Below are 23,009 nucleotides of genomic sequence, written 5' to 3' on the forward strand. Positions count from 1 at the left end.
AGATTAGACTGTGTTGAGGCTATGCTTTCTCTCTTCAGTCCTGCTGCTGAGGTTGCACTGTTGTGTAAGTGAGAATGAAAGTCAGGGAAATGACAGTAGAAAAATATTATATTCAATGTGGACTGCATATGGATGTAAATGTATGAATATTTTAATATTTTTATTCTTCCCTTATATTTTAAGATCTAAGGTATTATTGAGTTGACTATCAAAGATAACATAATGGTGTTTTTATATTGCCTCTTTAAATCTGTGTGGCAACTTAGGGAACAATCAGATCCTGATCTGCCTTATCTGCATTTTCATGGGTCATTAACAAATAGCATTTTCTGCATCACACAAAGTGTAAGTCTCCAGTTTATCTGGGAGGACCAAGCCTTAAAGACCAATCACAATCTTTATTCACTCCAGTTGCCACTGATACTTGCCATGTTACAAAATCAGTAGCAATTTAACTATGTCATAGCAGCCTGTATGTATCTATGTTTTACTTCTGAGTTTTAATTAAATGGGAATGAACCTGATACGCAGTCATTTGTGCAGAAAGTGTAACCATCTTTTATGCATTTGAAACTTTTGGATGCCTGCAGTACATGAAAAGCACTCTGTGGGTACTTGCATTATTGCATATTTCATTATAATGTAATTCTGTATTAGATATTCTATTTATGCAGAATCCAAAAATAGTTCATGCTGTGTAGCAATGCAAATTTTGGTGAATAACCCACAAAGAATTTCAAAGCCTTAACCATTTGTGACATGCACTATTCTGTATCTTTAATGAGGACTCAATCTTTGAATAAATTATACCGGTCTTTTTATGAGTAAAAACCATTTCTGTGCTTCCCCATTAAAGAACAGTCTATCACTTCTTATCTTAATGATATTGGAAATATTAGGGCTTATTGTTACTGCTCAAAATTCCTCAAACTGGTTTTAGATGTTGTATCAACAGTGGAAGTGTAAATCAGGTTTCTGCACTTGAAGGCTGTGCCCCCCCTTCCCACCTGACAGCTGATCACTAGAGAATGAGGCAGCATCAGCAGTTTCATGGCCAAGACTATGTAGGATAGTGCAAGAGCTGAGGAAAATCCACTTTCCTCATATTTAGTCTCAAGGAATCCAACATAAAAAACCAGTGTATAACAAAGGGAACTTCCTTTCCCACTAGTGTGGGGAAATGGTGGATGTGAGTTTCTGAGACTGAGGACACTGAAGCCAAAGATGTGTGCAGCGAAGGCCTGCAGGTGTGCACTGCCAGCTCTCCCACACTGGTGTGAACCTGACTGCAGGGCTGTGCTTAGGGATGTTCTGCTGGTGTAACAGTCACTGAGCTGAGACCACAGGTCCTTAGTGGAACAAGCAGCAAAATGAAATGAAGGGGAAACCTCCTCTTGAACTGCCTAAGTGATGTTGCACAGCTGGGGCTTTCTACTTTTTAAAATAGATAGCACTGAGCAGAAGTTTGCCTACTAAGGATATAATAATTAACAATTTACTGAATCAGTTCAGAAAATCACCGTGTTGCTTTTGGCAAATTGAATAAAACATGCCCTATAAACTCCTAATGAACAAATAGCAAAGCACTCCAAGTCCATTAGCACTAGGAACTTTTTAGAATTTTAGATTTTACCATTCATAGCACAACTGTGTTCAGTACATAATTACATGGAAGAACAAAATTTAAAAATCTGTAGAATTATCTGCATAAATAAGACATCCTTTGCAATACTTTAAGTATTTAAGAGATGAAAACTATTTTTCTTTGGGTATAATAGCACAAGTTAAAAATTTTGAAGAAAATAATCAGATCAAAATACTTATTCCATTCCTTCATGTATTTAAGTATGCATTTCAAGAAGCTTGTATCATAGTGTAAGATGAAAGGCAGCCTTTGTCTTGGGACTTTTACATCCTCTGACAATAGTTAAAGTGAGCTAGTAAGATGTGCAGATCTGCTGCAATACCTCATACAAACTTGTAGTCAGCCCTGCGTAAGTGTTTTCATTCCTCTGATCTATCCTCTCCATCTTTCCTTGGCATCCCCTCGAGAAGAAGAGCTGAATTAAGAACTGGTACTAAGATTGGTTGATTCATAGTCTATCTGAATGCAGGATGATGTTCATGTTCTAGTGAATCATGCATCTATTTCAATGTCAGAAAATAGAAAATGGCTCTTGAGTTTCTCTGCTGCCAAAAATTGCTTCATTTTGAATTGCTGATTGCCAGAGTGTTCTTAAAATTAGAGGCAAAAAAATTTTCTTTCCTCTCACGTTTGCACATTCACCTCAGCCTTATGCCAAGGTGGTGCTGTGTTAGGGTGCTAAAAGTAGTTTAGTTAAACTCGAAACTATCATAGCCAACACAAACTAAGGGTAGCAATGGTGTTTTTTCCAGAGCAAACACCTAAAATGGGAAGGATGCCAATAGTACAGGCCAAGCTTCCAAATAAGTCTGGTATGGAGGGTCTCATCCACACCTACTTGAATGCACTGGAACATATCTGTGACTTTAAGGAGTTTGCATCCAGATATTAACTTTCTGTAAAAGAGTTCTGTTCAACAATATTTTCTGATGGAAAATCATTAATGTGCTCTTTGCCATTCCTGGTTGATAACATTAATCATCCTGATTCCTTTAGTCTCACAGCTTTTACCGGAATACTGCTGTAATTTAACATTAATAACAGCCCCTAACTAGGAAGTATTACCAATTTCTTGCCTAGGTGATGTTATAATTAGCAATATCTTGCTGTGACAATTGCTGCTGTGAAAGAAGTGCCATTTATAGATGGTATTACAGATGCTGCCTGTGCTGTGTGCACGTCCAGGCATTCCAATATACATTAAATGTCTGGAAACACAACAGTGGAAGATACACATGCAGAAAACCACTTTAAAACACCTTAGGTGTACTGCAAAGTAACTTCTTGCACATACAGAGGTGTAAATGAAATAATAAGAGACTCGATAGAAGGTTTTAAGTTATGCTTGATTGAATCTGTGCTATAAGCTTCCGGTACTCTTATATCATACTTAGGTCTCTTGGGTGCTATTAAGTATTGTCAGCCAACAAACTATAATTTCATGCTTGAGTGGACTCATACAAGCCTAGGCTTCTGCTTCCTTGTACAGCAACCTTCAGTTTGCTGTAATAAGTGAGAAGGGGAGGGAAATACAGAATTGTCACACAGAAAGACAATACTTATCAGTAAAATCATGATGGTTTAAGCTATAATTTGTCTGGCTCAATAAACTGCAAGTCCATTTACTTCACTAAGCTTTAGATCAACTCCTTCAAGTTGTGTATTTTCATTTGACAGGTACTGTAACAGGCATGTATGTAGGTAGAAATAAGCTGCAGAGCTGGAAAGTGTTTTTTGTTTGGTTTGGTTTTTTTGGTTCTGTTTTTGTTTTTCTTTTTTTGAGGGGGAGTAATTTTGTACTGGAAAGACTAAGGTGTATTTCCTCTATGAATAACTTTATTTTTAAATTATAAATCCCCGTATGGGGTGATGTTTGTGATTTCTATCTATTGCAGGTTTTAATCATTTTAACATATTACATGAAAGATATAGTTGCATAAAGAGCCATGTACTTATATTGGGCCAACTAGAATCTGTGAGAAGTCTCTGTATTCAGCTGAGGTCCTTGTTATCAGAAATTCGGAGAACTACACACACAAAAGGTACAATATGTCATGTGAGCCAGGATGTTAAATAGAAAAGCTGGTAGTTCTGTGCAATCGTCTACAATAAGCTCTAGGTCAGGTTCTGCCTTAAATGCTGTGCAAAACTTTCATAAAAATCAATAAGCATTTGATGCAAAGAACAGAAAACCAGGCCCAGCATCTCCGATAGATGACATCAAGGATTGGATAACAGCTTCCAGAAAAGCACTTCCCTGCTCCTCAGATTGCTACAATAATGACATGCTCTCCTCCTCCACTTGTCCCATCCCTGCATTGCTTAACCATTAATTGAATGTAGATTTTTTTTTTTGAATTCCCATAAAGTTTCTCCCATGTGACTATTTCTTCCTTTAAAGGCAAAAGCACTGCATACTACTTTGAATGCTTTAAAGAAATCAAGAAATGTGATATGATGGCTTTGTTACCAGTGAAGTAACACCTTTGGCAAAAAAAGTCCATTTCCAGATTGACTTATTGTTTGTATTATTTTATGTAACTTTAAGAGCTAAAATTAGACTGTGAAAAAGAACCTTATTTTTCTATAGTTTTCCCTTATCTGTTCTTTTTCTCTATAATTTAATTTTTGTTTGTTTGTTTTTGTTTTAAACATGTAAACAGACCTTTCTGCAATGTCCCGAATCTTAGTGTCAGGATGAAAGACCTAAATAGTCAAAATTCAAGCTCTATTTCCTTTTGATTATATTTTGTGGAAACAAAATACCCAAAGGTCCCTTATTTCAGGACTGTGGTGTTGAAAGGGTGGGCTTACAGTTTTATATTTTTATGATAAAAATATCAAGAAATGATCACGGATAATCTTTGTGTGTTTCCCTGCAATACAAGAGTGAAAAGGATCATATGTCAAATATTGTATAAGAACCAGAGATTTTTCTTTAACACTTTGCATTTGATTTTGCATTCATACTTGTTATTTAAGTCATGCTTAGTAATTTGTTATTGTAAAAAAAAAATACCTGGACATGAATGAGACTTTCAAAGAATTGACATGAGTGAAACTTACAAATGAGAATGACTTTACTTGCTTATTCAGCATGGAATTGTTTCAGAATTATTTATCTAGGTTTCTTTCTGTGAATGGAGGACAAACTGAGGTCATTTATTATTCCGGCTAATTATTAGCCATGTTTATTTATTAGATCAATTTGCAGAGTTTCAACAATCCTATGTCCTTGAAAGGGTCAGGAAATAGCACCAAATCAGCTTTACTGATTATCTGTGCTGTAGAAAGAACAATGAGTTTTTCTAGATCATGAACTTGAAAATGTGTTTTGGGAATGAACTTTGAACCAACTTCAGGCAATTGTTTCTAATGATAAAATACCTTCTAGGGACCCTTCCAGTACTGCTTAATTTTGCGCTGTTTGAGGGAGCTTATGACACAGTCAGCTACTTCTGTCGTGCTCATCTTATGAGATCCACTATAATTCATTTACTGTGGTTTGTGCTTTCATCTCAGCTTTTATGATGATCTGCTTTTAAAACCTGCAAAACTGACTCTTGGGCTCTCTTGGCATATCTATGCTATGCTGGCTACCTTTTCTGCCAGCCCATTCTGCAGTAGTGCTTCTGTGGTACCTGGCTTGGCTTGAGCTGTGTTATCTACTGCTGCTTTGGTTCGTGATTGGACTGAATTCTCTCTCAGATAAGATTCTTTTCTCTGTTTGAAAACTGTGGAGCAAAATGAGCTTCTGGTCCAAAACTAGGACACTATGTGCTATTTTGCTGTTTTCACTGAAGTACTAACAGAAGAAAAAATCAGAATATTGGTAATTAAGAAACTTTTAGAAGTTATTTTAGAAGTAATTAAGAAACCTCTCCAGCAGGTAAAAGAAAATAGTGTGCACATGTATGCTTACAGGCTCTTCCTTGCCTTTTCCTTCCAAAGATGTCTGGCTCTGATATGAGAGTGACAAGTCAGCCCAGAAGGAAAATTCAGCTGAAAAGACCACAAAATGCTGAGTTTCTCTGATTGTCTGTTCACCCTAGAATGCACTTTTGCTTTTAGTAGGTTTTCCATTTTCTCCCAGGCACAGAATAGTACTTATCTTGCTCAATATGCAGCCATTATGTCTGTTTTATCCACGTACAAAGCACAGGAGAAATAAAATGACAGGTGCCCTGATAAGGAGGATAAACTTTTGAAGTCTACGAATAATGCAGTTCCTTTTGGCTGATTGATTTCAGGTAAGTGCAAAGGACATAAACAGTTTTATTTTAAAAAAACCCCAAACAACAAATGGAAAAGCATGAATCTGAATGATGGATAACTGCAGTTTAAGCAGAAACACTTTTAGGAGTTACTTTATGGAGAATTGTCTCAGTCTGTCCCAGACACCTGCTTCTATTCAGTGTACCTTAGTGTTAGTTCCTCAGATTGAAAAGAAATCTGTAAAGAAGGAGAAAGCTCTCCTCCCCCTACTCTCCTGGTATCAGTGCGTGTGAACCACTCAAAAAGCAGAGTTTTGTGCAAAGTTAGGCAGCTACATTGCTCTTTGGTAGCTTGGAGCAATAACAAGGATGCAGTAGGTCTGTCATTGCAATACTCCTGGAAGCCATCCCAGCCAGCTGACAACAATCACAGTACCTCTCCTGCCTCCCTCTGGCTCCTCACATATGCCATGAGATAGGCAGCCTGAGCACTCTGGTCATGTTAATCTTGGAGGGCCAGATCATGTGCAATACCATCCTCACTCCTTCGCAACAAAAAAATGGTTAGACTTTGCTGCAGGTGGGTCCAAAACCTGTCTTGCAATTTAACACTTAAAAAGTATTTAAAGAAACTTACCATGCATTTGATGTCTTTGACCCTCTTCCTTCCCTTCTTGCTTTCTTCTATTTTAATCTTGCACATGTTTTCCTGTTACGCAGTAACTATTTTTTTCTCAGTACAAGTTTCAGTGTATACTATTGAAGTATGTGTCCCACAACACAATGTAGGCTTCTCCTTATGAAGATGGTGAACATTTCTATCCAGAAGTATCTTAGTGCATGCATTGCATTCTCCTTTTCTCATCTTCAATTTTCATTATTTTTACACTTCTGTGTTTTAGTACAGCAATCCCAAGTCCTTCTTTCTCTTCTCACTATAGAGCATGAGAAACTGGGAGAAAAGTGTAGTTATCTTCCTGATGGATGCTACAGAACAGCCAGCAAGAGCGAGAATGCCCCCACATGAGGAAGCAAGAATTAGATGAATTCTGGGAGAGAACAAATCCTTAGTGGATGAAGAGCCTTGTATAAAATCATATTAAGCCAGAAATGATTCCAGAGTTTAGTCTAGAGCAGCTGGAAAACCAGGGGAAGGTTGCTTGCAAGACATTTTTGTTACACTAATTTTCCTTCATTTTTTTAGAACTGTAACTGGGATTTCAGGCCTGTGTAGAGGAGGAATTCCAGCTCTAGTCAGATACACAATGTCTGAGGACTACGCAGGCAAAACCAAGTGATATTTGCTAGAGGGAGTAAGTAGAGATGCTGGGACTGAGCAGAGTTAAAAGCAAATTGCTATTAGCTGGGAGCAAAGTTACAACTTTTTTGGGGATGCTGTGGAATGGGACAATTTTGCTTGCCATTTGCCTGAGCTCTGCCCATATACACACAGGCTGTTGACCTTGCAGGATGAAATTTCCACCTACTTATTCATTTGTTAGCTAAACTTGCCTACATCTGCTTTGAAAAAACACAACAGTTTGAAGATACGTATATAGTGCTGGATTGTAAATCTGTGGTGTCCCTTTTTCCTGATGAATTCTTGAAAAACCTTTGTTTATTCCCTTGCTTTCCCACTAGCCTTCAGTAGGATATTTTGGCTTCAAATGGTGTAATGCATTGTAGGCTGTAAAAACAAGTTGACACAGACTCACTGGAAATTGCCCCCTGTCAGATGCAAGTATTTTATTTTGCATTTTTCTTGTTTAAATTGTTGAGATGGAAATCCAAGAGGATAACTCTAAGTATGAAAATGATCTGTTCTACATTGTTATTATTTCAATATTAACATTTCTTAGCCTAGATTTTAGAGAACAATATGTTTTTCCTAGGTGTTGATACCTGATTCAAAGAGACTTTTGCTGAAAGAAAGAAATCCTCATTGAACCCATTTGGCTCTGGATCAGGCTTCTGATGTTTCTTTCAGAATAAAAATAAAATTTGACTTTCAAACAGAATTTCAGGGATTTTTTGCATAGTTCTACCCTAGCATGGCATGTTTCCTTTGCCTAAGATCACTGAACTAATTGGAAATCATTCATAATGACAGCAAGGAATAGCACAACTTTTTGATTTCCTTCGTGATATTTCCTCCCTCTTGCTTTCTTCCTGTGAAATAAATAGGCATAAGAGATGTTATTGCCAGAAGAGTGGGTAGATTTGTGTTAATGCCTAAGAGCAAATGTCAAACTATAGAAATGTCAGAGTTTTGTATGCTTTCAAAGTATATGAACAGATAGATTATCAGTTTGCTGTATTTTTCTTTGAAAACTTTATCATAATCCTCTCTGCAATCTTGTACTGGGGACAAGTACTATGCTACATGACAATTTCTTCTTCTAAATTTAGCAACACAGTTTTATAACATTAGGCAGGGAAAGGCAAAAGAAAGTTTGGGTGGATAATTTTTCTCTCCTTGAAAAGAATGTCTTTCAGAAATAGTCATACCAAAGGAAAGCTTAGAGCTGTGAGTCACAGCGTTAGTGGGTTGTACCCTCATTCCATGCAGGAATATGGGCATACATTTTCAGGAGTAGTGAAATGTAGATGTATTATTTGTAATAAATATATATTTTAGGGTAGTGGCACAGCTATAATCTCTGAACATCTGAATTCTAAAGAAAGATTACGACTTGACTGGTTATGAGTGACATGAATAAATGTGTTTTTTAGAAAATACTATTTTTTAAAATCACTTGAAATATTTTCTTGAAATGCAAAGGACATAGAAACCAGAATTTCTAGAATAAAGCATTGGGCACCCATATTCAAGATCTCTACCATACAGATAATCTCTGAGAAGTGGTGCTTCTTTTGCTTTCTACAGACTTTTCATTTTGCATGTACTGCTGTCTAACTTTTTCATATTTATTTCTCTTTCCCTCTTCTGCCTCTGTCCCTTGTTTTCTATTTCTAATCTTTTTCTCTTTCATGTCTTTGACCCATGCTTCTTTATTGCTTCTGCCTCTCACATTTTGCCTGCTCTTTTTTTTCTTCCCAGGAGAAATTCCCCCTTCCCCTCACCCCATTCATCTGTTCCTTCTGACTTACAGTTTCTAGGATATACCACAACCACAGGCTGTTTCTTCTGAGAAAGGGGTGGTTAAAGCCTGTCATGTTGGTATCCAGCATTAACATTTAAACATATCTTCTCACTTCATATAACATTTACCTACTATTTCTATGTATTCTTGGAGAATTATCCAAGGGAAACATTTTAATGCTAAGTGCTTTTTGGCCTTTAAAATTGTTTGAGTAGATGAATTAAGGCAAAACATTCATTTTTAACCAAAAAGATGTTTTTTCCATCAAAAGTCTCTTTGAAGGATAACTTCAGTTGAACTCTCCAAGGAAGCTGTATTCCCAAAGAATTACATTTTATCAGCTGAAATGTGTTTCATTCTAGCTTGCTGTAGCTGGTATCAGGAAAAACATATATGCAGCCTGAACATTAATTTCTGCTCAGTAGCGCAGGGTGGTTGACCAATAGATGTGCTATTGGATAATGGAGACAGTATTGGCAGGGCCTTGCCTGTTCAGCTCCTGAGCCAGCCTGCACAGAAATCAGTAGGTGGGCTTCTCTTATATTCACTGTATGTCTGTGTTAAAGGCTTAGGGTGTCATTGTTGCTGTGGGATCTCACTGGCGGCTATGCAAAGCCTGTGCAGAATCAGTTTAAAATGACAATAAATTAAGATGCTAGCTTTTACAATTTATGCACAGGCATTAGTGTCAGACTGTGTGTTCTGCCTTGGCTTACAGAGGATGTTCTTTTATCACTTAAAATATTTTCTTGAAATGCAAAAGACATAGAGACGAGTCTTCCTGGAATAAAGCATCAGACAGCTGTATTCAAGATCTCTACTACACATACCTCAGTAGGAATGTGAATAAAAGCACAGTCTCAGGAATCCAGGGAATAGGTAGCATGAGCTTCAGGAAAGTCCTGGGAGCTTTTCATAATGGATGCCTCTTTCTCTATTTTTCAGAGGTGTGGGAAAACCATTTTTTTTCTTAGGTAGCTACTGCTTTCTGAGCATACGGGCAGGCAGCAGGCATTTGGCTGCTTCTGGCTCCAACCTCCTGGTTCCCTAAACACAGAATCCACACCCTATCTACACAATGATTGGATTAGTTTTATCCAGGAATTTAAGAAGGTTAGTTCATTTAAACATACTCTCTATGTACTACTGTAGCTCAGAGCTCCTTAACTTGTTCCCTCTCCCCGTAGCCTCAGTCATGGCTGGACCTGCTGCCTTGGACGTGCAAAACTTCTTCTCCTTACTAAACACATTAAAATAGATTACACTTTTGGTTTTTAAAAGTATAAAAATTTTTGATTCTTAAATATTTTGAAGGTGAATTTTAATGAAACTCTCATTCATGGCTTATAACAGAAAAGGATACTTGTGGTCAAAGCCATACCATATTCTGAACAGCCATGCACTCTCAGCTTTGGTTGTATTTTTATCCAAGTTAGATGCACTCTGCAAAATAAACGAATGAATGAAGTGAGAAGTATTTTTATAAAAGAAAACATGGAGTTCCAATATTAAAAATACATGTCTGAACAAATTACAATTAACCGCACTTTTTTTAAATTTAAAAAGCTTTTGTCACACAAATGTCATTCCTGTGAATCAGTCCAGGAGAAAATTGGCTCATACAGCACATTTTTCATTGCTGCACTCATTGGAAGAATGTAGCATTTACTTTTATTAATGATTCCTATCTTTTTAAGCAGCTGAGAAGCGCTATACTCTGAGATCAATAAAATGATATTTTGGTTTAATTGCCATTGTGGGATTACTTCAGTTTACTCCTACAAGATCAGAGGCTGTTTGTGTACATCTAACAAGATGTCATTCCCAAAGGGATTGAGATATTCTAATAACTAGGAAAGTTTTTTCTGTACTTCTTTCCAAGGGGAGCGGAACATGAGTTGAATTGACAAGGCTCAAAATACCCTTTGTGTTCTGCAAGCTCACTCTGTGACGTGCTGCACGGGGAGAGTGGTGGACTATCCTTTTCCTCAGGGTCATAATTTGGAATAACACATTAGGAACAATTATCTGTACAAAGACAGCCAGTTTGGTCATACTCTAGGCATCACATCAGTACTAGTGGAAGCATTACTAGCAGGATGAAATCAGGAATGGGATGGCCAGTTCTCTAAGGATACTCAACCGTTGTCTTGTCTGTGTTTTGTGGCAAGTTACGTTGGTTTTAACGAGAATATTTTTCCTTATGCTGTTTTAAACCAATTAATCTGTTAATTTTCATATTTTAATCTAATAATATATTAAAATATAATATTTCATTATAGACTAATATACTTACATGATATATATATAAATTGGCTGATGATGATAATGCCAGTGGTCTGACCCTCAAAAGTGTAAGGTCTAGTTCCAAGGCAACCTGTTCACGGGAGCTTTGGAACAATGGGAACATTGACAGCGCTGAGTTTTGAATAAGGTTACACAGAATCCATGCTGCAGCTGGTATCGTTTTGCTAATGTGGTCACATTGAACATGCAAATTCACCAAATAGAACAAATATTATTCTTGAGGCCTGTTTCCTTGTGAACTGAATTGAATATTTTAGCAACTCTTCCCAGTAACTGGGGAAGCTGGAGGGGGGAATGAAGATGGTACTAATCCCTAACCAAGCAGTAGAACAGTCTTCCAGGCTCTAAACATCTAATAGTGCATTTTGGCAAGATAAAGATTGGGAAAAGGGTTGAAACATTCAAGCAGGACGTGTGATTGTAGGTAAAGCCTGTGTTAGGTCAGAACAAGAATGCTGAACAAAGGAGAGTGAAGGACTTGAGCCCAGAGGGGTAGAGATGAGGAAGAGGATGACAGGCATGGAAATAAACATGTTGTAGAGTGGGCTGCTCATGTGGGATGCAGAGGAAGGCTTGTTAAAAGCACAGGGCGCTCTGTAAATGGCCTGTGTCCTTTGTTTGAATGGTAATGTTTTCAGAAGCCATAGTGTTGGCTAATTCCTCTTTCCAAACTCATTGTGCCTCTAGCTTCCTCTTAAGGGAGCAGGTTTCCTCATTCGGGAACATGAATTGTTCTTGTATGAAAGCAGTAGACAAAGAAGTCTACACAAGAGTATAATCCCCCAAGGGTTTTCTGGTCCTGACCTGGACCTTCTTTTATTTCTAGTTTGACATGTGTTGCACCTTCCTCCTTTTGTCTGTGAAATCTGTTTTGTATTATCAGCTTTTGCAGTAGTGGGGATCTGGGTGGTTATCTGGAGTGCAGCTCCTGCATAAACAGTACAAGGTATGACAGGAGATGTTGGTGTGAATGTTTTAGGGCTCTTGAAGATCCTTGGATCCTATTTTGGATCCTATGAGTTTAAAAAGTAACTTTTCACTTTCCCTACAGCTCAGAGAGGTAAAAGTTGGGGAGACAGTGCTCTACCTCTTCCACACAATTTCCTCTCTGGGAAGTGAAAATGCCAAGTTTTCATATCTCTTCTTCCATATGGGAATTGCCCATATGGAGATTACTCTCATTAGTCCTTGCAATAAATTCACCAACCAGCTGGTAGATGAAACTGATGAGAACAGTGTAACTAAATTCCTTATTATACTTACAAAGATGTAGGGATGGTTAAATAAACTATGTAGATTAGTTTGACAGAGATGATATTGATAAGCGTTGCTATTTAGTTTTTCCTGAGATCAATAGCATATCTACAACACTTTTTCTGGAGTGCTTGTGGAAATATATTCTTACTGTGTCTCAACTGAGATTAACATAGCAGAATTTGAGATACATAAGCCATCTGAATGAAATATGCTATTGACTGTCTTTCTTGATGGGAATTTAGTTAAATAGCTCACTGCCATAAAGCTTTTGCCTTTTCAAAATAGACCAACTTTGTAACTCTGCTTAGTGATTATGTGTCCTGCATTGTTCTTTTCAGAGTTAGCTTTTGGTGTTTATACACTGCATGTACATGATATGCAGCAAAGTGGTTTGTTTTTACATACAATTTTCTATACAATAATATATATTATTTTAGTATGTATTATGTAATTTCTTTCAGAAATAAGTTATGACAGTCCATCAATAAGTAAATGGGTATGAATATGAGGCTACTTTCTTTTGTTTATGCTTATGCTGTGATAATGATTTAATGATAAATTTAAGGATGGCAAGAGAGAATTGAAACTGAGATGTGCTTTTGATGGATCATGGTACGGTGAAGTGCAGATGTTAATTATACATAAAAAGGCTCTACCCCTTTACTAGGGAAGGAGTTCTGGATGCCATGTCTTACAATTTGAACTGGAATTTGCTGCCAGCTGATTGCCAAAATTATTGGTTCAGGTTGCCCAAAATAGAACATAATAAGAAGTTTAGAAATAACTGTGTACATAGAACTCTTGAATAAATCAAATCTCTTCATAGAAAATTGAATTTGTGGGAGGCAAAGGAAGGAAAGAAGGGAGATGAAGAGGTAAAGAAGGAAAAGGGTTTTGCAGTCGTATAGCTGGTATTGCATCTGACATAGTACCCATGAGGTAGAAGGTCTTTAAGGCTTATTCTGCCCCTAAAAAAGTCTAGGTATGGTTACAGACATGGACTGAGAGGTTCACACTGCAAGATACCTGTGTCCTGGTAGTTAGAGTGGTCACAGAGGAGCTAAATTCAAATCTTGGTAGCAGACCTTGTAGCTTTCCCACTCCGGCTGAGTAGTCTGAGCAGGGAGAAGCCTAGAGGCTTCTTTTCCATTAATTTTTGCTCTCTTTTAAACATCTTATCCTTGAAGATATTTAGTTCTTATTTCTGGTACAATCTCCCCTGAAGCTTCAATTAACAGCACTGAGAGTTGGCATGTGGTTTAAAGGTCATCTGGGCAAGAGCTTTAACTGGCAGTGGGAGGTACTGGCACCCGACATGTTATTTGTGCAGGGATATATGTGTAGGGAAATCAACTGCTTTCACTGTGAAGACACAGTAACATAGGAAGAAAATAAAAAGTAATGAAAGGTAAACTAAATTAAAATATCATTTTAGAAATAAAGAGAAAGAAAAAAGAAACACAACTGAAGAAGAGAAATGAGAGGGAGATATGAGATGAGTTAAAACTGAGCGCTACAGAGAATGCAGGAAAGGTCTGAATTACTAAAAGATTGAGATGTCAAATACAAAAAAAGTCAGACAAATGAAAAAAAAATAGCATGAGAGCAGGGAGGGAGAAGAATAATCAGAACAGCAAAACTATTTCCCACTGTATAATATACTAGTATAAGGAATGCTGAACTGGACATGACAGGGCATGAAAAATGTTATATTTATTTACACTTTCTATGTTGTATTGCTGAGTTTTGTCAACAGAGATAGGTGTTAATTCATTGAGCACAGTTGGGACACTGGATGTGTTACTGTTGTAAATAAACATTTTTATTTTCATCTTTAATAAAAGAATGAGAAAATTAGATGCCTAGTGGCCTCTGCAGAAATCAGGTTTTTGCAAAACATGAATTCAGTCAATTTTATGCTGCATTCTGCATTCCCTGATCTTTGATAATTCGTGAGTGCTGAAAAGTAGAAAATTTCTGCAATTCTGTATCTCTTTACTGCAAACAAGAATAGGCTATGGTTCTGTGTCATGCCCTTGTTCAGAATTCGGACAGAGGCATTGCAGGAATTCCTACCAAGATGCTTAGGAAAGTGAATTTAGCCATGAGTCGCCTCAGACTCAGAACAAAACAGTACCTTGCCATGGTGCAATGAAGGGTTATGCTGAACCTTTATTAATAATGACTTGGTTGTAAAATGAAGGATGTGGTCAGTGTGAATAATAGTGATTTTCCTTCTTTTTAAAGAAACATTAGGATAGTTAGGCACTTAAATTCTACTAGTTATAATGAAAATTGAGACACCTTATGTGCCTTCAGATATGTGCAAATGTTTAAATGTTAGGAATACTCAGTAAATAAGATATACTAAAATTCTGCCTAATGATATCACTAATGTATTTTCAAATGAATAAAATATCTTATGTCTCCCTCAACTTATTTTCTACATTTATAGTATTGTTGGATGATTCAAATTTCAGTTCCAGTTGTGTAGTCTGAAAGGGTGCATGGGATGGTATTACCAGGATTAGGCACTTGTTTGCTTTTTGCTTTGGCACCTTGTCAGCTGTATTGTGGCTCCTCTGCCATCCTACTGCTGTTCCACTTCCCATGCTGAGCCACAGGTTATGTCTCTGTGCATTGACCCTCTGCAGATTTCTCAACTGTGCCGTACATGCATGACAAAAAAGGGAAGGGCACAGATGGACAGCTGCAGTTTGTTCAGTAGCCCTCTTCAAAGGTTTCAAGTTCACAATGTACTTAGGCTTCCATGTGAAACATAATTGAAAAATATTTTCTAAACCTGACCTACTAGAATTGAACATTACACATTCTCCTTTTTAATTCCGAGGAATTAAACATTGTTCTGAGATGTCTCATTTCCACAGATGCAGCCATGATCTGCCAAAAATTGAACACTTTGTAATTCTGCACGTATGTCCAAAAGCCTGACATACCTGGCTTGCAGCTTTAGCTTTCAGATCTTCATCTGGATCTACGCCAACTCTGAAAAAAAAACCCCAGAAAACCAAACCTGAGGACATATGGTAATGATCAGATGTATATTAGACTGCTTTGAGTGTAAAAATGTTTCTTGTGTCACTCATCTCTTACTAGGTGAGAAATGAGGATAAGTTCTGGGAAAACATTAGGATCACTTTTTAAATTAAGGAAGTTCTGAAGTTTTTAGGAAACTTAAAATTCCTTGTAACTGCCACTCCTAAAACCTGAGATTAGATCTTTTTCCTGGCTCTGATCCGTCTCTGGGGAGAGGCAATCAAGCTGTTAACCTGTGCTAGGAAATCCTTAATTGCTGACAGAAGAGCAGTGCTGAGGTACTGCAGTTGGTATGTGGAGGATGGAATTACAGAACTCCGGTGTTTCTTGACTGTGCTGCATTATGGATCTCTTGAAGCACTTGGAAAAGGCTTGGCACACCAGGTACAGGGAAGCAACCCAGAAGGGAGAGGAGACTGCAGTGAGTGATGTGCAAGATGATGATAACCTGGGTGGCATTTTCCCATCCCATATGGATGGGAAAAAAATAAAACTGGCTGTTTATAGGGGTGTGGTGGAAGAATTGACGTCTTTTGGGTATGGCTGATAGGCAGAGCTGAGGAGAAATGCAATTGAAAAATGTTTTAAGTTGAACAACAGAGGCTTGTACTGATGAAAGACACAAGAAAGTATGGAAAGCAGTGAGGGATGATGAATAATGCACCTTATTATCACCCAAATCTGAAGCCCACAGCTAAGGTGACCAACAGCCCCCATATGCCTCACAAGCTCCCACATAGTAGCAGGTCCACCAAGCTGAAACAGAATTTACTGATACAAAATAAAAGTAGTCTTTCACTAGTTACTAATTTAAGGCTGCTTTACTGGTTTTCTGATAGTCTTAATTCTTGAGTATAGTTTTGTTTTTGGTAATAACACATCACATAATATTTTAAAATGATATTAATATTAACCATTACATGCCTCAACAATCTTTCCCATAAATATTATGCATACACTCTTTTTGAATTGGAGACAATGACAGAAAGTATATGCAAAGTAGATGCTTTTTATATGTAAATACTGAATGGAGGGAAAAAATAAAGGTATTTCTTTCTATCATAGCTCTTGAGCTTCAGCAAACCTGAGTCCTTCAGACATAAATATTTCTATTTTTTTATTAAAAATAACCATCCTGGTGCTAAGTCAATGAAGGGACAGAATGAATAGCAGATTCTTTCTTTTCTTTTTTTGTCCTCTTGGCCCTTAAATTGCAAGGAAAAGCTTCTGATGACACTAACCCTATTCATTAGTTTAGAGTAAAGCAAGTAAGGTATTTTTATTTAAATAAAATGGAAACATTTACATATGAAAAGGAAAAGAATCATTACCCAGAGGTTTAACCATCTATCTGACAGTGGGTTTATTATTGCCATGTGCAGAACAGAAGTGTCCAGGGCCTTATCTGTGCTGGCCCTGTAAACAGAGCCGTGTGAGGCAGCCCTGCCCTGCAGTGTGTGCAGGGTAAGGACAGAGGCTGGAGTGCAGGCTGCAGCAGTGGTACAAATGCGAGTGCTGTGGTCCCAAACCCATAACCTAGGTCAGAATCAGAAAGAGAATCTCCTGAACACAATCACAGGCACCATTTATTGGACTGTGCTGATTTGTTAGATGTGTTCACCAGCTTCACCACTTGGCCAAGATAAACCCACCAGCAGTACATTAGTTAGAGGACTGCAGAGTTCTGGAAGTAAAACATCCAGTGTGTTTACATGCGATAGGTGCGGCTGAAAGGCAGGGCTACAGCTCAGACCTCCCAACACTCTCTTCTTAGTGAGCTTAACTTGACCTCAAAGAAAGTCAGTTCTGGAACAGAAGTTAATTTAGCCTTCATGCAGTTCTCACCTTGCTGGAGCTGAGAAACCACCACTTGTGGCTGACTGTGTGTGTTGGGGTTGTGATGTGTTATTAGAGACTGAGCTAAGATAATAGAAAATGTTTCACCAAGGACTCAAAGGACTGTAATAGCAAATGGGAAAAAAGGGGAGGCCGTGGGGAAGATAGGAAACAGTTTCTGGCTGTGATACTGATTCAGTAGCAGGGATATAACTAATAGCTAATCCCACTGACAACAGGAATTAACTGATATTGTAAATCCAAATTTTTTTTTCTTGAGTTCTGCAGATTTTGTGGTATGCTGAAGCTTCTCTGCATCTATAATTTCTCATCTGTACAGCTACAGTGACAGCTAGACATTTTGCTTTCTTTATTCTGTAGACAACAGATTATCATAATACGGCACAAATGAAGATTCTCATATGACATCCTAAGAGGAGAATTACATTTAAAGTCAGAAAAAAGCAACAATAAATATCTAAGGAAATCAAACTTAAATTTTTCATGTATGAAAAACAAAAGAAGGCTTCAATGTCACATGAGTTCACAGAGCCTGAGCTGACACTTTTCTTTGATCTGTTATTTGCCCTCATTTAAAATACATGGTCAGATGTAATTGTTGTTTTTCTTTATGGAATAGTATCTCACTACTGGGAATTAGTATGGATAGCAAATATTACCAAGTGATTTAAAGTCCCATAGCAAAAGAATGAAATTGTTCTTTGCATTCTATAGGAGATTTCCTTAGTGCATTAAAATAGCAATACATTTCTGTAATTTTATTAAGTATGAACTAAGCAAACTCAGCCCAGTCAGTTCTGAAACTGAGGCAAATTATTTCATGTCCAAACATAGGCTTGGGAGCCTAATATCAGGCACCTAGTATTGAAAATCATGGTCTTCTATAATTAACTCTGATATACTGGACATTAACTAGAATGCTATTTTTATATTTTAAATATTGAAAAAACAAAGTTTAACAAATTATAGTAGTCAGTAAAGATGACTGAAATTAATCGTAGATATGCACTTCAAGTTTACATCCTTGACTTCTTCAAAAGACCTGCTAGATCTAATGCTATTGCCAGTAGAATTTGCAAGCTTAAAATACATATTAATTACTATAACTGCCTCTAAGAAATATCCTGATAATATTTGTACAAATATCATCCCCCTTTTAACATTCTCAGGTTTCCATTCCTGTGAGAAGATCTAATGGATGCTCAGAAAAATATTTTCTCAGTATTTTTTTCTCCTTTCTTGCTGTCAACTTTTCTCTCTTTTCTCCTGTTGTCTTCTTTAGCTTCTTGCAGCCTCTCTTCTGTCTTTCTGTCCCACTTTCCCTGGTCGCTCTCTGTTCCTTGTTTGTCTTCTAAATATTGTATGCTTTTATTTCCGCCTTTCTATTTTTGCATCTTTCTATTCTATACATTAAACATTAGGATGATTACTCTTCCATGAAGACAAATGCAAAGACTTTTTAATCAGTTCTGTACTGAAGTTTACTTTGTGTATTTTGGTAGGCTTTAGTAATATCTCAGGTCCAAATGCTCTAGATAGGAAGGAAATCAAAACCCTGACAGGTTCTCTGTATTGTCCTTTTGGTTTTTTTTGGGTGGGGGATTGGGGTGTGGTAGGGTGTGTGCTGTGGTGTTTTTTTGTTTTGAAATAAAGACTGGATCAGAACCTGGATTCAGAAAATGCTTCAAGTTGCTGTGTTCAAAATTTGGAAGGGAAGCTTTTGACTTCAGCCAGCATCTAGCAATTAGGCCTAAGAATTGCTGGGAACTGTGCGTTAATCTGCACAAGCACCCCTTGCAGTGGATGGGATTTAAATCCCCGTGTGCTATCAAGTGCATCATTTTTTTAACAAGAGTCAGAATGTGTTTGATAATAAGAGAAGGAATTTGTCACTGAATACAAAGCAGTTGATAACATCTTTTCTTATGCAGTTTGAAATGAAAATGGATCGAAAGATAAAGCCCAAATTGTCAGGGGAACCAGCAGTAAGAAATACACACCCAATCCATAGGAATACTGAGTAGTAAATCACTATTCAGGCATTGTAAACTTTTAATTCCCTCACTTCAAATCACCACAAAATCGACAGTGTAGGATAAAACCTCTGCTTTCCACAGCAAAGTCACAAAAAACCATATAGGCTCACATCTTCACGTGGACCTAGGCACACAGAGCAGAACTTTTGGTGTCTATACTTACAAGTGTGATTCTCAGCCCTCCCGCACTTTTAAGTGCTAGAAAATCTGTAAGTAGAGACATTTCTCTGAAATCTGAATTCTAATTACTGAAATGATTCTTCTGGGCCTTTCTGTACTCACAGAGCAGAGCCTGATTCATGCAAGCTGAATCTTGCTTGCATTCCTACTTAGTCTGGTTTGCAGCTACCATGGACTCACATGGGTTAGTTGTGCTCCATCTGAGGCAGCCAGGACTGCTTTTATTTGAAAACTTATTCTGAGAGCATGTAATTGATTCTATCTGGTTGAAGCCTCTAGAAACAATTGTTTACATCTGTATTATTTAATGCAGCTAATGATTTAATGAAAAAAATATCCGGCTTGGGAAAGAGAAATATCTCCTAATGCCAGTAGCAATCTTCCCCTGATCTAAGTGTATGATGGTAAATGTGTATCTGATGGAACAGACCTCACAGAGCTGCCACATAAGGGTTAGGATTAGCCAAATCTCCTCTACATCCTTTTCCACATCAGTGGGGAAACAAAGGCAGTTCAAGAGATGAAAAGTCTGGCATCTCTACACATTTCTGGCCTCATACTATGAAACCAGGATAACAGTATTTCCTTCACCCTATTGCTCATCTGCTAAGTGTGTTTAGTTTGTAAGTATACATCCTTTATTATGTTTGTACAAAATCTAGCACAGCAGAGCTATGATTTTATTTAGAGCTCTAAGAGTGCTGCTGGAAGTTAATTAATAACAATATTGGCTTCTTTGCTTGTCAAAAGTGTCACTGGAAGAACTCACCTCAGCAGTGCAATCACCTCAGCCTTCCACTGGCTGTCTCACTGTAACTAAGCCAGTCTTTAAGCCTCAGCTTACCTCTCAAAAGCTACACATCGCGGGAAGGGTTTTTTGAGTATGTGATTTATAACCCAATTTTCAAAGATGGCCATTAAACAGCATTTGCAACAGGAGTCTTGAATATTTTTGCATGAATAAATCTCAAGCTTGTAGCTATCCATCAGCAGCATATTGCATTCAGTACAGAATTATTAACTGTAAAGACTAGAAACATGAGCAAAATCCAAAAATAGATTGTTTCATGATCTCTAATCAATCATTTTAATTGAAATTAAAAAACCTTCAAGATAAATAATGATTTCTCAGGACATTATTCTTGTCCATGTGGCAGTAAGTGTGATGTGTATTCCTAACAAACTGATACCTGAAATCTACTTTTGCTTCTAGATTGCTCTATTGCTGCTACATGCTGTTTTTTTCTGGGGACTGATGCTGTCAAAAACATCTGCTTTTTTATAGCACAATATTTTATTGACATAAACCAATGAAGAATTATGGCATGAGTATAGATAGTCAAAGTTCAGCTCAAGCTGATTTTGTTAATAAAGGAAAACACTTCAGTTTAAGTTTAAAGCAAGAATAATCACTTGCATCTCACAGCAGAAAGAACAAATTAGTTTAATTTCATGCTGAGAAGGGTTAAAAGAAATTATCAGGTAAATGATGCTTCCTAAATGGTTATGACAGCTGTTTGTCATATACCTAATACTTTCTATACACAACATGCTGAAATGGAACAAAAAGTATGATTTTAAACCTGTCAAATAATGTAAGAGATAACTGTGACATAGTTTGACTTTTGAACTTGGAATTTCATAAAACTGGGAAGATAGGTTTTTTTAAAATGCTAAACTTTTTTTCTGTGGTTAAAGTCTATGCACCATTTTTGGTGGATATATGGAGAACTACTTGATTGCAGAATTGACAGCTAAATTAATACACCTGTATAAATGGTGTCCAAATAAAGGTGGGGTGCAGTGCATGAAGATAATGGGTAAATGCAAATAGAGGATAAGGCTGAAGAAAAAACTGTAGTGCTCTATAAGAGATCCACAAGTTATAGTTTCTAGATGTGATCTCAAGAATAAAAAAGATTGTGAAATTGGGGTAATGTCACTGCATAAAATTTTACCACTTTCCTATAGCTGTGCAGCTGTGTAAAGAAAATGCTAAAGTTTAAAGGTAGATGATGGCTTGCATTTACGTTATGAACTTATTTGCAGAGCAGCCAGATTGATGAACTGGATCTGTAGATAGCGGTATCTGGTTCTCCATTCTGATAATCCTATTTTATCCTAATATTGGGGCAGGGGCACTAAAATAGTATTGGCCACATTGAAGTCACAAGGTACATCTGCATGGCACAATGCAATGTCAGATGTTTTGCAGTCATGGGAGCAAGGCACTCCAGTGCAGCATCCTGAGATTTACATCCCTACAATGCTTCTGGCACACACAATACATTATCAATGTCACTGTGCTGTGTGAACATAGCTGTGGTGAGAAATCAGGCCAGAAAGTATGAACCTAAGTTGACTAAAATGAACATAACTTCTGTAGAATTTTTAGAAATCGCCATTTGTAGTAGTATCACTGCACATGAATAGAATTGGAAAAAAATCAGCATGAAAATTGGAAGCAACCAAAATAACATAACTTCTGGTGACAGTGTCAGGACTGGAATGAGTTTTCAGGTTTAAGGAAATATTATTGTAGTAGATTCTATGACAGAATAAAAGGTGTTATTGTTTATTCTGGCACTCAGGCTTGTTACATCAAAGGTTACCAAGTCTAGCTGGACGGGGAGTGCAAGTTGTATATTTATGTCCACAGACACAGTATTGGCATGGATTATACTGAATTCCATGTCAAAGTGGAAAAATAGCAGCTACTGACTGTGCTGAACCCACTCTGTCCCAGTACCATGCTACTCACAGTGAGCTAAGGAGGTTTAACTCACAGCCTATGGCTGCAGATCAGCTCAGCACTTTTTCATCTTCAGGCAGTGGCTGCAGGGGTTTCCTGTTTTAAAGTATGGTGCTGAAAAATGCAGGGCTTTACAAAAGTTTTACATTCTTGTGTGTATATATACATGTGTCTTTAGGGACCCAAACTCACAGTTGCTTCCTGCCTCTGATACGAAGTGAATGTGTGAGAAATTTGATTGCTGTGCTTTCTCTAGAACTGTTTCCTCGGATTTCACAAGAATGATACAATTAAATATATTCAGTATGTGGTCCACAGACAACTAGTGAAACCCATTGACCCTTGGCAGCAATGTTAAGCATCCTCTTGGGACATCAGCTGATCAACACTGTTTTGCTTTTTTACTTCCCCCACCTTTTTTTTTTTTTCTTTTCAGTTTTGGTTTTCCTATTTATATATGCTTATATCATATGCTGTTCCTGTACCTTTCATTGCACTGTGGTAGGTGATCTGATCCAGCTATGACCTTCTACTTTAGTGTTTATAGCTCTGCTTTGCTGAGTAACAACTCACTTGCGTGTTTTGTTTTTCTACTTCTGC

At 37.4% G+C, this 23,009-nt stretch overlaps 1 protein-coding gene across 2 annotated transcripts in view; it reads right to left on the bottom strand.

Moving 5' to 3' along the window:
* The window catches only part of SLC9A9 (solute carrier family 9 member A9), a 181,325-nt gene that overhangs the window by 34,674 nt on the left and 123,642 nt on the right, over positions 1 to 23,009 (bottom strand). For both annotated transcript variants that reach the window (XM_069024609.1, XM_069024608.1), the window contains 2 exons: positions 15,485 to 15,533; positions 10,327 to 10,406 (listed from right to left, as the gene is read on the bottom strand). In XM_069024609.1, coding sequence (XP_068880710.1) covers positions 10,327 to 10,406; positions 15,485 to 15,533 — 129 coding nt within the window. The remainder of the gene's footprint in view (positions 1 to 10,326; positions 10,407 to 15,484; positions 15,534 to 23,009) is intronic.

The sequence above is a fragment of the Aphelocoma coerulescens genome, chromosome 9 (genome assembly GCF_041296385.1).
Source record: "Aphelocoma coerulescens isolate FSJ_1873_10779 chromosome 9, UR_Acoe_1.0, whole genome shotgun sequence".
NCBI classification, from domain to species: domain Eukaryota; kingdom Metazoa; phylum Chordata; class Aves; order Passeriformes; family Corvidae; genus Aphelocoma; species Aphelocoma coerulescens.